This window comes from Mirounga angustirostris, unplaced genomic scaffold (genome assembly GCF_029215605.1).
Source record: "Mirounga angustirostris isolate CCGP_5_RB_7025 unplaced genomic scaffold, mMirAng1.0.hap1 SCAF_5, whole genome shotgun sequence".
In the NCBI taxonomy this organism is placed as follows: domain Eukaryota; kingdom Metazoa; phylum Chordata; class Mammalia; order Carnivora; family Phocidae; genus Mirounga; species Mirounga angustirostris.
The window spans coordinates 583365-597842 of record NW_026991713.1 but is presented as its reverse complement, the minus strand read 5'-3'; the positions used below and the strand labels follow the sequence as shown (position 1 = coordinate 597842).

Below are 14478 nucleotides of genomic sequence, written 5' to 3'. Positions count from 1 at the left end.
GTCAGGACCACCACCGGGCAGCTCAGCTCAGGCAGTCAGCCACTCCTCATCTTAGTCCCCCAGCCAAAGCCCCATGATCAAGCGGAGGCTGCATGTCCACCCAGAGCCAGCCCTGTCATCTGCTCCGGGTCACAGGTCACCTACAAATCAGGGCCTCTCTCTAAGACCTGCACCCTCCCTGGCTCTGAAAAGCCAAGACCTGCTGATGGCATGTACTTTTCTTGTAGGGGGTCCTTTTAAGTCATGCTCACCTGTTTACCCTCCTAGTGAAATTTGTATTTTCTTACAAGGTCTTAAAGGGAACAGTTTAGGGGCACCTGGGTGGCTCAGTCGTTAAGCGTCTGCCTTCGGCTCAGGTCATGATCCCAGGGTCCTGGGATTGAGCCCCGCATAGGGCTCCCTGCTCCACAAGAAGCCTGCTTCTCCCTCTCCCACTGTGCACGCACTTGCTTTCGCTCCCCCCCATTCTCTCTCTCTCTCTCTCTCCCTCCCTCCCTCCCTCTCTCTCTCTCTCTCTCTCTCTCTCTCTCTCTCTCTCTCTCTCTCTCTCGTAAAGTAGAATCCTAAAGCGGGGCACAGCAGGGGGGACAGAGGGACAGGCCCTGTCCTAAATCCTCTCAAGAAAGGGCTGCTCTGACCTGAGTGTCCACTGATAAATGAATGGATAAAGAAGCTGTGGTATATACACAATGGAGTATTACTCAGCCATCAAAAAGAGTGAAATCTTGCCATTTGCAATGACGTGGATGGATCTAGAGGGTATAATGCTAAGTGAAATAGTTAAAGACGAATACCGTATGATTTCACCCATATGTGGAATTTAAGAAACACAATGAAGAGACAAACGGCTCTTAAATACAGAGAACACACTGATGGTCACCAGAGGGGAGGAGGGTGGGGGATGGGGAAAACAGTGCCGGGGATGGAGAGTTCACGTATCCTGAGCAACGTGCAGAATTGCTGAATTGTTATATCGCACACCTGAAACCCATGTAACACTGTAGGTTGTATTTCGATTAAGAAACCAAATCTCTGGGGTGCCTGGGTGGCTCAGTCGTTAAGCGTCTGCCTTCGGCTCAGGGCCTGATCCCAGGGTCCTGGGATCGAGTCCCGCATCGGCCTCCCTGCTCAGCAGGAAGCCTGCTTCCCCCTCTCCCACTCCCCCTGCTTGGGTTCCCTCTCTCACTGTGTCTCTCTCTGTCAAATAAATAAATAAAATCTTTAAAAAAAAGAAACCAAATCTCTTGTTCAGAAAGTCGTTGGAGGTGCAGGAGTTCTTCCTAGAAGGGGCACAGGGAGAGCTGGGGCTGTGATCTGAGGTGGGGCTCAGCATCTTTCTCCTGCACAGCAGCGCAGCATGCGTGTGCCGGCTCGGCCCTGGACCTGCCACCAGCCCTCTCCCTGCAGGTTACGAAGCTCGTGAAGAACTACAGGTCGCACCCAGCTCTGCTGGCACTGCCGTCCAGGCTGTTCTACCACAGAGAGCTGGAAGTCTGCGCGGACCCCAAGGGGGTGACCTCCCTGCTGGGCTGGGAAAAGTTACCAAAGAAAGGCTTCCCCCTCATCTTCCACGGCGTGAGGGTGAGTTGTGCACCGAGGGCGGTCCGGAAGGACGTGGCTCAGCTCCAGCGGCTGTTTGTGGGTTTATGCGTGTTCGTTGTGTATGTTTCACTCAGTTCAGTTGTCCGCGAAGCATTAACGGGTCGCTGGTGGGCTGATGGCCATGCTGGTGCTGAACGGTAAGAGCACTCGTGCCCTGCCAGACCGGCCTGTCAGCCACCCAGCTGTTCTGTATACAGAACAGACTCCAGAGGGTGCCAGCCACGTGGGCATCGGAGGGTGACACCGCAAAGGAGTTTACGGGGAGGGTATTAAAGATGTCGTGTAACAGTGGGAGGCTGGGTACCAGGAGCTCCCATGCCCACCAGGAGGCGCCACACACCTCAAGTGTCGATGAACGGATACGGAGTGGGGAGAGCCTCCGCCTCACTCACCATGGCCTCACTGGACGGGGGTCCCCCAGTAGGAAAGCGCTAGATGCTCAGTACCCCAAAAAACGACAAGTGTGCCCGAAAATCAGTTTGTATTGGAATTTGGTGGTTAGAACCAGAGTCATCTTTTGCATTAACCACCCCAGTTCTCATCCAGAACTGGGGCTGCACCCAGGCCCTGGGACAGGAGGAGCTAGTGCTGGGTGCCCCTGGGGTGGCGTCTGCCCTTTCCACCACGCAGCCTGCGTTCGGGTGCGTGAGCCCCAGCGACAGCAGCGCTGGCTCGTACCTCCGGATTTGCCTGCCCCCTCAGAGGTGGATGGGGAGGTAGAGGCCATGTTCAGGTGTGGCTGTGGAGGGCCTGCCTTTTGGACAAAGGAGAATTCAAGGCAAGGGGGTCCTGTGGTGAGACCAGCAGCTCCCAACTTGGAACGCTCAGCACAGGCCTCTGTCGGCTGTGCCTTCTCCCGGCCTTGTGTCTGTTCTCCCTCCCTCCCTCTCTCCCTGCTCTATCCATCCTCAGAAGCTTCCCTGTATATCAGAAAAACAACTGAGAAGCTGCAGCAGGGGATCAGCGATCTCTGCCATTACCTAGAAGTCAGCCTAAGGCGAGGTGAGCAGCGTTCCTGCAGAGTCAGAAGGCTTAACCTGAGTGCACGAAGCGAGACAGGCACATGATGTCCGTGAACAGAGACCAGTGTTGTTCTGCCCATATTAATTCATACATTTAATGCAATCTACATAGAAGCCACAGTGGGTTTTTTCATGAGAGAGTGATTATAAATGTGCAAATGTGTTTTAAGTGTACAGAAAGTGTTTGTAGAAGAATGAGATACAAAGCCAGCTAGATAACATACTACAAACTATAGCAAATAAAAGCATCCTTTCATAGATTCAAAAAAAAACCCCATAGGTCAATGGAACAAAGTCCAGAAACATTTATTTATTTAGTAAGGATTTTTTAAGGGCCAATTGTGTCCCAGACTCCACTCTATGCCCTGAGTATAAAGTGGGGACAAGGCCTCTGGGGCTGGGTTGCAGAGAACACGGTCTACTCCCTTCATTGGAGCAAGAAGGGTTTTATCACCAGTTTAATGGCCTCAGGATTGCTGGCAAGGCCTGGCCCTTGCTCTCCCCTTGCACACTCACTCCCAAGTCTCTGGCGTGCAACGTCAGACACACTCCCTGGCAAGTACCCCCTCGTGGGAGTGTTGCCTTGACGTACACCTTCCCCTGGGGATGCTCTAGAAGGACCCCTGTCTGACTCGCTGCTCTGTCCCCATGTCCAGCAGAGGAAGCGCAGTAGAACACGCCGCATGAACATTGTAGGGCAGGGCTGAGCCCCAGGGTGGCCCAAGGAGGGGCCACCAAGGTCGCTGTGGTCTTGTCCTGGTAAAGAAGGAGAGTTGGAAGCCTGCGCCTCAGTGAACAGGTGGCTGATCTCTGACTTCTTTCTGCTGTGGTAGAGTTGAATAGGACAGCACAGCACTGTCAAAGCCTGAGGTACTGTCTGGCCCTTCACGGGAAAGATGACGCAACCCCTGGTGTAATTGAGAAAAGCCAGCTTTGGACTTACTTATGTTTTCTCTTCTTTGTTTTGTTCATTAGTTTCAGCTTTGTCTTTAAGCATCCCCCTTACTAACTTCATTATTTGTTTTCTTTGTTGTAATTCCCACAAGATGGACACTTTATTCCCATACTCCTCATCCTCTTAATTAGGAAGGCACTGGGGATGCCATCCTGTAGCTTTCTCTTTCCACGTATGTCTGCTGAGAGATCCTCCTTTCATAACTTTCTGGACATTTATAACTTTATTTTCTTTTTTGATCCAAGGGTTATAGAGAAGTATTTTTCTTAATTTCCAAGTGGCCAAGAATGCTGTTTACCTCTTTTTTTTTTATTTCTAATTTTATTAGTTTCTGATCAAGAACTAAGGTCTGTAAATTCTTTGCTTTTAAAAATGTATGGCCAAGGGCGCCTGGGTGGCTCAGTCATTTGGCGTCTGCCTTCGGCTCAGGTCATGATCCCAGGGTCCTGGGATCGAGCCCCACATCGGGCTCCCTGCTCCGCGGGAAGCCTGTTTCTCCCTCTCCCCCTCCCCCTGCTTATATTCTCTCTCTCTCTCTCTCTCTCTCTCAATCTCTATCTCTCAAATAAATAAAATCTTTTTTAAAACTCCTCAAAATTAATACATTCTAATTGCTGTATCTGGTACTCTTGTGTGTGTGCGTGTGGTAAAATACGTATGACGTAAGTTTACTCCATTAGCCGTTTTTAAGTGTACAATTCAGTACTGTTAAATATATTCACATTGTTTTACAACCAATTATTAGAACTTTTCCATCTCCGCAAACTGAAACTGTCCCCATCACCCACTCTCCCCCACAGCCCCCTCCCCCCCGGCCCCGCCGTCTGCTCTCTGTCCCCCTGGGTCTGACCACTGCAGGTGCCTCCTAGAAGTGGAACCAGACAGGATTTGTCCTTCTGGGTCTGGCTTGTTTCAGCACAGTGTCCTCAGGGCTCCCCCGGGTCGTGGCAGGTGTCAGCAGGCTGAGTACTACTCCACGATGCCGATGGCCACGTTTTGTCTGTCCCTCCGGCCGGCGGGGGACAGCGGGGTTGCTTCCACATGTTAGCTGTTGTGAGTAGGTGCTGCTCTAAGTACAGCTGGACAGTACCTCTCTGAGACCTGCTTTCATTGCTTTTGGGTATATGCCCAGAAGTGGGATTGCTGGGTCGGAACGTATTTCTGTGATTAATTTTTTGAGGAGCCTCCACACTGTTTTCCACGGTGATTGTACCAACTTATGTTCCCATCAGCAGTGTATGGGGGTCCAGTTTCTCCACATCCTCATCAGCACCTGTTTTGTTTTTTCATAGTAGCCATGTGTGAGGTGGGATCTTGGGAGTTTTGATCTGTGTCTCCCTGATGATGAATGATGCTGAGCACCTTCGTGTGCTTGTTGGTCTGCTGCATGTCTTTGTGCTGGTTGGCTGAGCAGGCCCACACCTAGATGTGGGGAGGGAGTGGGGCTCTGAGTGCGTGGTCCCCTGCCTGGCCTGTGACAGGGCTGTCCTTGCCACCTGCTGAACTGACCACAGCTGGCCAGATGCCTCTCACCCTGGCCCCCTAGGCTTTGGCTGCCCTGGTCACCTTTCCCTGTTTCTAGCATGCCCTCCTGTACATGCAGCTGTTGGTGCAGGCCTCGCTGACCGTCCACTCCTGTTGCAGCAGATCACACGCCGCCCCCAAGCAGCCCTTCTCCTCTGGGCTCTTGTTGCGGTTGTGGTGGGTCTCACCGTAGCTGAAGCCAGTCTGCCTGCTGGAGAGCGGGGTATTTTCAGTCTTACTCACGCCGTACTCCCAGCACCTGCTTCTGCTCCTTCCGTGTTCGTAGTCCCCTTTACAAGGGGGCTGTTGAGGAAATGAAGTGTTGTGATGGATGTCCCATTCTCTTGTCTCCTAATTAACTCAGGGCAGTGAAGCTCGTGAAGGGAGGAGCCCGTCGTGGTTCAATGCGGCCGAAGCTGTCCAGGTCATGCGTTACTGCTGCCTCCTGGCCAGGGGCATCTCCAGCCAGGTGTCTGCGAGTGACATCGGTGTGATCACGCCCTACCGAAAGCAGGTGTGGACCGTTGAGCGTCCTTGGTCACAGAGTCTGGAAGGAGATGGGAGACAAGCTCCTTTACGTGGCACCGAGTCCTTCCACAGCCACTGCAGGCCCCCGCCCATCGGGGGGCTCCCACAGGCTGGCCCCACACCCAGACTCCCCGTGCTCAGACCTGGGGGGTTGGGGGGAGCTGCTGAGCTCTCGGTCTGGTTCACCTGGCGGCAGGTGAGGGGCCACCCTCCATGCCCCTGGGGGGAACAGAAGCTTCCCCCTGCGCTGAGCTTTTCTCCAAGATTTCAAAATGGTTTTTCTTTTACCAGCACCCCTCGGAGAGCCTTGTCTCTAGACAAGCAGCGCAGCGTCCTGTTTCCGTGACTCACTGTTCCCACTCACTCTTCACAGAGACATCTCCCTGCCTTCCTGCTGTGGTTGTGCAAAGCCTGCTTCCCGGCCTCTGCCCGGCCGAGGGTCCCCGCACTGTCCCCATGGAGGTGGCCATGTCCACCGAGCAGCAGGCCCATGCCCCCACCCTCGCTGCTGTGTGCCCATCAGGACGGGGAAGCCTTGCTCCCGACACACGCTGCCCCCTTTCCCCAAGCATTCTAAATCAACTCCGATGAAACAGGGTTGGTTAATATTTGGCTTATGCTTAAATATATAAAGAAATGGTCTAATTTGTAGTTTTAACCTTTATCTGCTTCAAAGGTGGAAAAAATCAAAATTCTCTTGCGAAATGTTGATCTGATGGACATAAAGGTCGGATCAGTAGAGGAGTTTCAAGGGCAAGAATATTTGGCCATCATCATCTCCACTGTAGGTATTCCTGTTTTTAGTGGGGGTGACAGTGTGTCTGAGGCCACTGATGTTCGTCGGGTTTGTGGTACATTCCAGTAGAAAGTGGCAGAGGCCCGTCGGCGCAGAAAAGCAGTTGCGGGATGGAGGGCTCATCTCAAGCCCTAACTGTGGGAGCTCCTTAAAATACTCAGCCTCAGACACAAAAATAAAGAGATCCAGGAATAAGTGGCAAATATGCTGGAGAAGAGGGACAGGGTGTTGAAAGAGAAGGGGACCAAAGGGCCGAGCGGGAGACGGGCGCCCGCACGCGGGCCTCAGCGGCTCAGCTGCCACCCGAGGGGTTCCAGCTGTAACTGTCAAAACCCCATGTTTCACTCGTAAATTCTCTTCACTGAGCAGCACATTTAACTGCAGATAAGTTAGAAGTGCAGGTAGGATAAAGGGACCGTGAGAGGGCCTCGTGAGGCTCCCCCCACAACGCTGGGGTTTTCCTTTTTTAACCAAAAATGGAGTTATACTGATGTCTAATGTTTCTAAATGCTTTTAAAATACCAAGTTTCTTTCTATATCAAAAAAACTTAAAATATCTTTTTTATTCATCTTTGTTTTTTTTAGGTACGGTCAAATGAAGATAGATTTGAAGATGATAGATATTTTTTGGGTTTCTTATCCAACTCAAAAAGATTCAATGTTGCAGTCACCAGACCCAAAGCCTTGCTGATTGTGCTGGGAAATCCTCATGTTCTGGTCAGAGTGAGTCACCTGAGGAGGGAAGGGCTTGGGGACAGGGTGCCGCTCGGATGGCTCGGGGTTTGAGGCCTGGCTCCTTGGTGTTTCAACAGGATCCCTGTTTTGGTGCTTTACTGGAATACAGCATTACCAACGGTGTCTACACAGGGTGCAATCTACCTCCCGAGCTGCAGGCCCTGCAGAAGTGAGCTCTGCTTGACTTCCCGCTCTAGCCCTGCCCCTCTCGCAGCCTGCCGCACTCGCCTCCTTCCTGTGCAGTCCTGGGACGACCCTTGGGGTCACTGAAAGGGACGACAGCCCCAAGCCTTGCTGTGGTGGTCCCCAGCACTCGAGCCTGAGCTGCTGTGGGGCGCCCAGCTCACTGGTCCCCTCCCCTTTGCCCAGCTGCAGCTGTGACTAGACATGCAGCCTGTCCCTCCCCACCCCACAGAGCCAGGTCCCCAGCCCCAGTTGGTAAGGCACGGCCAGGAGGCCTGGGACCACATCCCAGGGAGCTGCTGTCCTCACCTCTGGGCTGGGGCCCCTGCGGCCTGCCTTGTGTTCCGGCCTTGGCCACGAGTGTGGGGACCATGGGGTCAGATGGAGCCTGCTCTCTGTTCTCCAAACCAGCCCATTCCTGCTGCTGGGCAGTTACTGCAACCATCACCGAAATAAATGCTCACGTGGGACACCCAGTGTGGCTTTCCACCTTGAGAAGCACTGGATACTGGGAGGTGATGATGCTTTTGTGTGGCCTCTGACCCCTGCAGGCTCACCATGCATCTCCAGGCCCTTGAGCCAGCGTTCCCTTCCCGTGCCAGCCGTGGAAAGCCCAGGGCCTCTACAGGGGCTCCGCCTGGGGTTGGGCGGCCATACAGAAGTGGGGTCGGCGTCCTGCTCCCCTGGGACCCTGGTGCAGCTTGGTGGGGGCGTGCTGTCCCTCTGGCCAAGAGGCTGGCCCATCTGTGCAGGTCCTCAGGGACCGGTTTCCAGGAAGGGTTGGCAGTGCTTACATGCTGGGGGCTGTTCTGTGAACACCACCTGGCCTGGGGACTGGAATACCCAGGCGCCCAGGAAAGGTGCCGCTCTGGCTGTGCCTCTCAGGGAGGCGGGGGGCCCAGCAGTGTGTGCGGGGGGCAGGTCGAGCGGTTGGGAGACGCCCAGGCACGCCTTCACCAGCCACGAGCTGCAGACCCTGAGACATGGAGGCTCTTTTTTTTTTTTTTTTTAAGGTTTTGTGTATTTATTTGACAGAGAGCGAGAGAGGGAACACGAGCAGGGGGAATGGGAGAGGGAGAAGCAGGCTTCCCGCTGAGCAGGGAGCCCAATGCGGGGCTCGATCCCAGGACCCTGGGACCGTGACCTGAGCCGAAGGCAGACGCTTAACCGACTGAGCCACCCAGGCACCCCCACATGGAGGCTCTTGGTCTGGGAGGAAGACACAGACCGCTGTCCAGACACAGGCCCCACAGTGGCCGCAGTGCTCTTTACTGAGGCACATGACTGCTTCCTCCAGGAAGGCCGCTAGGGTGGCGGGAGGCCCAGGCAGAGCCCTCCCCGCACCCCAGATGTGAGGCCGGCTGCTCTCAGGAGGAAGCACCAGGCACCAGGCGTGACGAGAGCCAGCAGCTGTAGCCAGGGGCGGTGTGGACCTGCTCGGCCACCCTGGCTAGGCCGGCAGGTCCTCGAGTCTTTGCAACCAGAGCCCAGCAGTGCTGGCTCTGGGCTGGGCTTCTCGTGGGTGCTCACCTCCACTCTGGGGGACCCCTTTTCACAGTTGGGGAGCCTGCATCATTTTGGCGTCGGCCCTTTGCGGGCAAGTGGGGAACCTCCTCTGGCCCTGCAGGTCTGGGCCCCGGGCCGGTCCCCCAACGTATGCAGACACAAAGGGGGTCCCGTGGGGGTGGTTCGCATGCCTGCAGCGTGCAGAAGACCCCTATTCACTCCCAGGGTCTGGCCGTGCAGAGCGCTCTGGAGGGGTCTTTGCTTTTCCCTGCTTTGGCTGCAGGAGCTGGGGAAGGTGCCCTGGGAGCTGCTCCCTGGTGGTGGTTCTGGAACCCTGGGTGCTCCTGAATGTGCCAGGAGCAAACACGAAGGTTTAGGATAGGCTAGCTTGACCAGAAACTGCCTTGCCCACGCACCTCTTGGTGGCTGTGGGAGGGCTGGGAGGGGGTGATCACGCGCGTAGAGGACACGGAGCTGGTGTGAGTGATGGACCGGCTAGGTGTGTGCCCCAGAGCCACATTGTCTTTGGTCGAGGAGCCCATCTTCGGAGGGAGCAGAGACCGGGCCTCGGACACCGGGGACTTGTCCCTGACACTCCAGCTGGGGCAGTCCCCGCCCGCCCTGCCCCACATGCTGACCTGCAGTCGCCTGTGGAATTGACCTGTGGCCCACCTGGCCCCACAGTGCTGCCCAGAGCTGTCACAGAAAGGGGCTGTGGGCGCAGAGGCTCCTGTCCCACACTGCTCGTGCTAGCAAGTGGCAAAAGGGGAAATGGCGGGCGCGTGGGACCCAGTCCCCTTCTCTGGGCCTCAGGGACATCCGCCCTGCAGAAGCAGCCAGTGCCTGGCAGAAGGAAGGGTTGGGAACCCTTCGTGCGTCTGTGGGTATTCTGTGCTCGTGGGCCTCACGGGGCAGCAGACCTCAGGTACAAAAGGCCATCAGGGGTGAAACTATCGAGAACTTCAGACGACAACCGCCTCGGGAGAAGCTGGTGCCTCTGGGCTCTGGGCCCCGCCGGCCGGGGTGGGGATCCTCTCTGTGAGGGCGCCCTCGGCCCCTGGGCCTGGGCAAGGGCCCGTGCCCTCCCCACCACCAGCAGGTGTCATGGACCAGGCAGGGGGACGGGAGGCCTCGTGGAGCGTGAGCGGCGAGCAGCGTCCTGCCACAGACCTATCAGCCTCGCCGGAGCCCCAGCTGGGTGCAGTCCTAGAGGACTTCTGTGGGTCCTGCAGAGGATGGGGCATGGTTGGGGAGGGACAAGGCAGACCGGGCCCACACCCTAGGACCCCAGTGCTCCCTGGGACGGGCTGTCCCCACCCCCGCTCCCCAGGGCGCCGGGCTTTGTCCCTCAGCCCACCGCTGCAAACACGAGATGCCATCTTCCCGGGTACCGGTGGGGACACTGAGGCCCCGGTGGCCCTGAGGACGGGGCTCTCCTGACTGTGGACACCTCACACCTGGGTGTTGGGGGTCAGCTGGCGGTGGAGCAGCTGGACCCAGAACAAAGCTGAGGATGTGAGAGAATTCTGGTCATGCTTCTTCAAGAAATGGCTGCCCTTGGCCTCGTACACCGGCCGCCCCAGGCCCCACGTCCTGAGCAGCCTCACGCAGCAGCTGCTAGGGTCTCCGTGGGGTCATGCCCCCGCCCCCCGGGCTGAAACCCCACTGCCCTCTCCTCACATGACTTTTGTCCTCCGCTGTGTCCCCACCCCTTCTCCAGAACAGGGCAGAGTTGGAGGGCAGGCCTGCTCTGGCAGCAAGCAGGGACCAGGAGGGCCCCAGAAAGGCCTGGGGGTGGGGGCTGTGGGCAGAGCACACGTGCCGGGTCCCACCCTCGTTCCCGCCCGCACTGTGTCACAGGGACCTGTCGCCACCCCAGAAAGGTCTGCGCACCTGCAGCCGCACCTGCTCAGCCCCGCACAGCGCAGCCGGCCTGGCCCTGAGTGGCTGGGTGTCCTGGCAGCAGGTGCAGGGGTCACATCGTGGAGAGACCGTCCACACTAAACGCCAGGGAGAGAGCAGTCGGGTCCTGCAGGCAGTGAAGAGCTGGGCTGGGTGTCCCAGGCCAAGGTACTCCTCAGCAATGGTCCAGAGGTGTGTTGGGTGGTGGGAGACCAGGTTGGTCATTCTCTAGAGGACTCGGGGCACCGGGGTGCCAAGGGCAGGAGGCACCCCGTGCAGCCGCGCTGGGCCTGGAGCAGGCAGGAGAGTGGGTGGGAGGCCAGCTCCAGCGGCCGAGCAGGAGGCTCTGCTGAGCACAGGATGAAAGTGCATGGGGTCTGCCCTCAAAAGGATTGCTATCCATAGGAGGCCAAGCTGCCCAGACCAGCGTGGACTCCTGGGGAAGCGGAGCTAAGAGTTCCTGCAAGCAGGTGTGGCCTGCACTGGGTTTAACTTTTGTGCTTGGAGACCCCCTGAAGGAGACTTGGAAGCTGTGTACTGTCACTTGTTCTAGCTTACCTACCATTTTTCTGTCTTTTCAAACGGTCCGTTCCCAGCACGTTAAGTATTGACCATTCTGAAGCACAACACTTAGAGCAGACTTTTCAGTGTGTCCACTGGAATCAAAATGCATTTGCAAGTTGACACTCATCCTGGTCCACTTAGAAAGGACCGAGCAAGCTGCCCCTTCGTGGCTGGACGCTCTCATTCCTCCTTCCCCTAGAGCTTCGCCCACAGAAGTCGATGCAATGCAAAACGTATCGGGTGGAAAGTCGAGGACATCACAGACAGCCTGTTCTCCGGGGCACGTGATGGGGTCTGCGCTACCTTCCCCACCCCATAGTTGTGTCACCAGGCATGAGCTTTGGTCCCTGAAGAATGAGCAGAAATGACCTAGAGACACAAAGCTGTTCCACTGGGATGGTGGCCTCTCATCCCCAGAGTGAGGGGACAGATGGGGACAGCGCTCCCAGCCAACCCGAGATCAGTGTGGGCTGGAAAATAACCCTGTGCTCTTTTAAGCCACGAAAGAGTGGGGTTGTTGATTCCTGCAACTGACCCTTCTCCCTCCCGCTCTGCTCTTCTCCAGACAGATATGTGTATACATTGAGGCGGTCCTTTGTTTTTACGATTATTCTTTTTTTTTTTTAGTAATCTCTACACCCAACGTGAGGCTCAAACTCAACCCCAAGATCAAGAGCTGCACGCTCCTCCAGCTGAGCCAGCCAGGCGCCCTGAGGCAGCCATTTGTTTTGATTTGTGAAATCCTGAGACTGAACTTAGTGACAAATTCACCTGGATTGCTGTTCTTGTAGTTACTGTAAGTACTTAATCAGGATGACACGCGTGTGTTGTAGATCTTCGTGAGTAAACATGGAAGTCAACCTGAACTGGAATGGCATCGCCTAACGAGCTATCCATCCATCTTCATGGGAGAGCATGGCTTACAGCTGGAATGCGGGTCCATCATTCCATTTCTTTCTGGTTTTGTCTTCACATAGAGCAGATTAAAAGTTTTGCTACAGGGGCGCCTGGATGGCTCAGTCGGTGGAGCAGGCGACTCTTGATCTCGGGGTTGTGGGTTCGACCCCCACGTTGAGTGTAGAGATTACTTGGGAGGTGCCTGGGTGGCTCGGGTGGGTAAGCGTCCAACTCTTGACCTTAGCTCAGGTTTTGATCTCGGGGTCATGAATTCAAGCCCACGTTGGGCTCCACACTGGGCGTGGAGCCTACTTAAAAAAAAAAAAAAGTTTGCTACAGCACTCAGTCTTTCAAAAGTTCTTCATGTGTCAAAAGCCACACGCTAATGTGTGACCACAGGAAAGGACAAGCTGCTCCCCAGTGTGGTCCTCCCTGGACATGGGATTTGGAAAGAGTAGCCCTCCAATTCAGCCTGGGCACGCCAGCCAGCTGTGAGGAGTGTGGTAGCCCCCATTCTCCAGCCCTTCTGCATGTTCTCCTGGGGAGAGAATGAAGGAGAGAGGGCCGGGCTCCAGGTCTCTGCAGGGTTTGAGCCCTGTGGGGTGTCGTCAGAGACCACTGCTCACCACTCTGCTCTGGCCCCACCCAGCCCCACCCAGGCCTCTCTCTGGGAGTAACGACGGCATTTAAGACAGCAGCTGCAATGGGGATGGCGAGGATGCAGGGTCCACAGTGCAGTCCCAGCTCTGCCAGGGTGTCGCCTCTGTTGGATGGGAAGACAGTGGCCTGGCCTTTCTTATGGAGCATGGGCCGTCGGGGTCCTGAGCACCACTACTCGAGAGGCAACTCCACAGCCTGCCAGTGCCCAAGGGCCAACTCCATGATCACATGGAGACCAGCAGTGTTCCTCTGCACCACACTAACCAGCTGAAATGTGGTGCTGTGTACAGAAGAACGAAAATTAGGACGTGTCTAGGACATAACAAGCCCATGCAACAACATTTGAGGGTTTATTACAGGATAAAGAAGATCTCAATAAATGAAACATACTGTGTTCATGGAAGGGAGAACTTCACATACAATTGTACAGATTTCCGTTGTCCCCAAGCTAATATACATTCAAGGCAATCTCAATATTCCAGCTAGATTTCCTTTTAGGAAACCCGACCAGTCTTTCTAAAATGTATGCGGGAAAGTAAAGGTCATGAATACCTAAATCACTATTGAAAAAGAGGAAATGGGTACCTGCCCATCCACGTATTTGGTGTACTGCAAAGCCATGACAAGGACAAACCCATTCCAGATGTGATGACACCTGGTGGTCTAAGAAAGGATATGTTACTTAGTCGAAGTGTTGGGAAAAGACACCTCATCTTACGGAGAAAAACTAAGCTGCATTTCTACCTCCATGCATGGTCTTCTAGCTAAAAGGGTATCTGCTAGATGAGTAATACCACCTATGGAATTTGCTTGGGTGCGATCTTCTCGGAGAGTCATCTCCTGAAATCTCCGCATTACAGATCACCGATTCACCCCAACACAGAAACAAAGCACATTTCAACGTGTCTGCTTACAGGCCACAGAAGAATGTGGAGGATACACCGTCCTTCTCCTAGAGCGACACAAGGATGCCTTTGTGACGTTGCAAACAAAACCACAAACCATGCGGGAAAAAAAAAGTGATGGTCTTGACTACATCAAAATTAAGGATTTCTATCCAGACCCCATGGACAAACCCAACAGGCAGAGAAGGACTTGAAGGAGCCCGTAAGCAGATTAACAGGCTGATGTAAGTCCAAGACTTCCTGCAAATGAACCACAGACAGGAGCTCTCAATGTGCAGAAGCATGAACAGGCAGTAAACCCACCGGTAATCAGAAGAGGGCAAACTGAAAACAGTGAAACCACATTGCAGCCCTTAGGATGGCAGATAGCAGAAAGCAGATGATGCCAAGAGCTGGGAACACTATGGGGACAGAACCTCTTTTTCATGGTGGAACTGTGGTCCAGCCTTTCTGGAAAGCAACCCAGAAGGTGCCCCCGGTGGTACCACTCTGGGGGTTCCCAAAGGGCCTTAGGGATGTCCATGCCACTATGGGGGGGCATCTGGGACAGCTGGGGAGTGTCTGGATTATCTGGGGGGGTGTCTGGGTTTATGGGGGTGTGGCTGAGTTCTCTGGGGGCAGCTGGGTTTGGGGGAGTTAGGTTGTATGTGGGTGTCTGGGTTATGTGGGGGTATGTGTAGGTCTTCTGGGGGTCAGCTG

At 55.1% G+C, this 14478-nt stretch overlaps 1 protein-coding gene across 1 annotated transcript in view; it reads left to right on the top strand.

Annotated features, from left to right (window-relative positions):
- The window catches only part of MOV10L1 (Mov10 like RNA helicase 1), a 67915-nt gene extending 59940 nt beyond the window's left edge, over nt 1-7975 (top strand). The window contains exons 22-26 of the mRNA XM_064590447.1: nt 1408-1581; nt 5468-5617; nt 6308-6415; nt 7013-7150; nt 7240-7975. Of these exons, the coding sequence (XP_064446517.1) occupies nt 1408-1581; nt 5468-5617; nt 6308-6415; nt 7013-7150; nt 7240-7335 (666 nt within the window). The 3' untranslated portion in view covers nt 7336-7975. The remainder of the gene's footprint in view (nt 1-1407; nt 1582-5467; nt 5618-6307; nt 6416-7012; nt 7151-7239) is intronic.
- The last annotated feature ends 6503 nt before the right edge of the window (nt 7976-14478 follow it).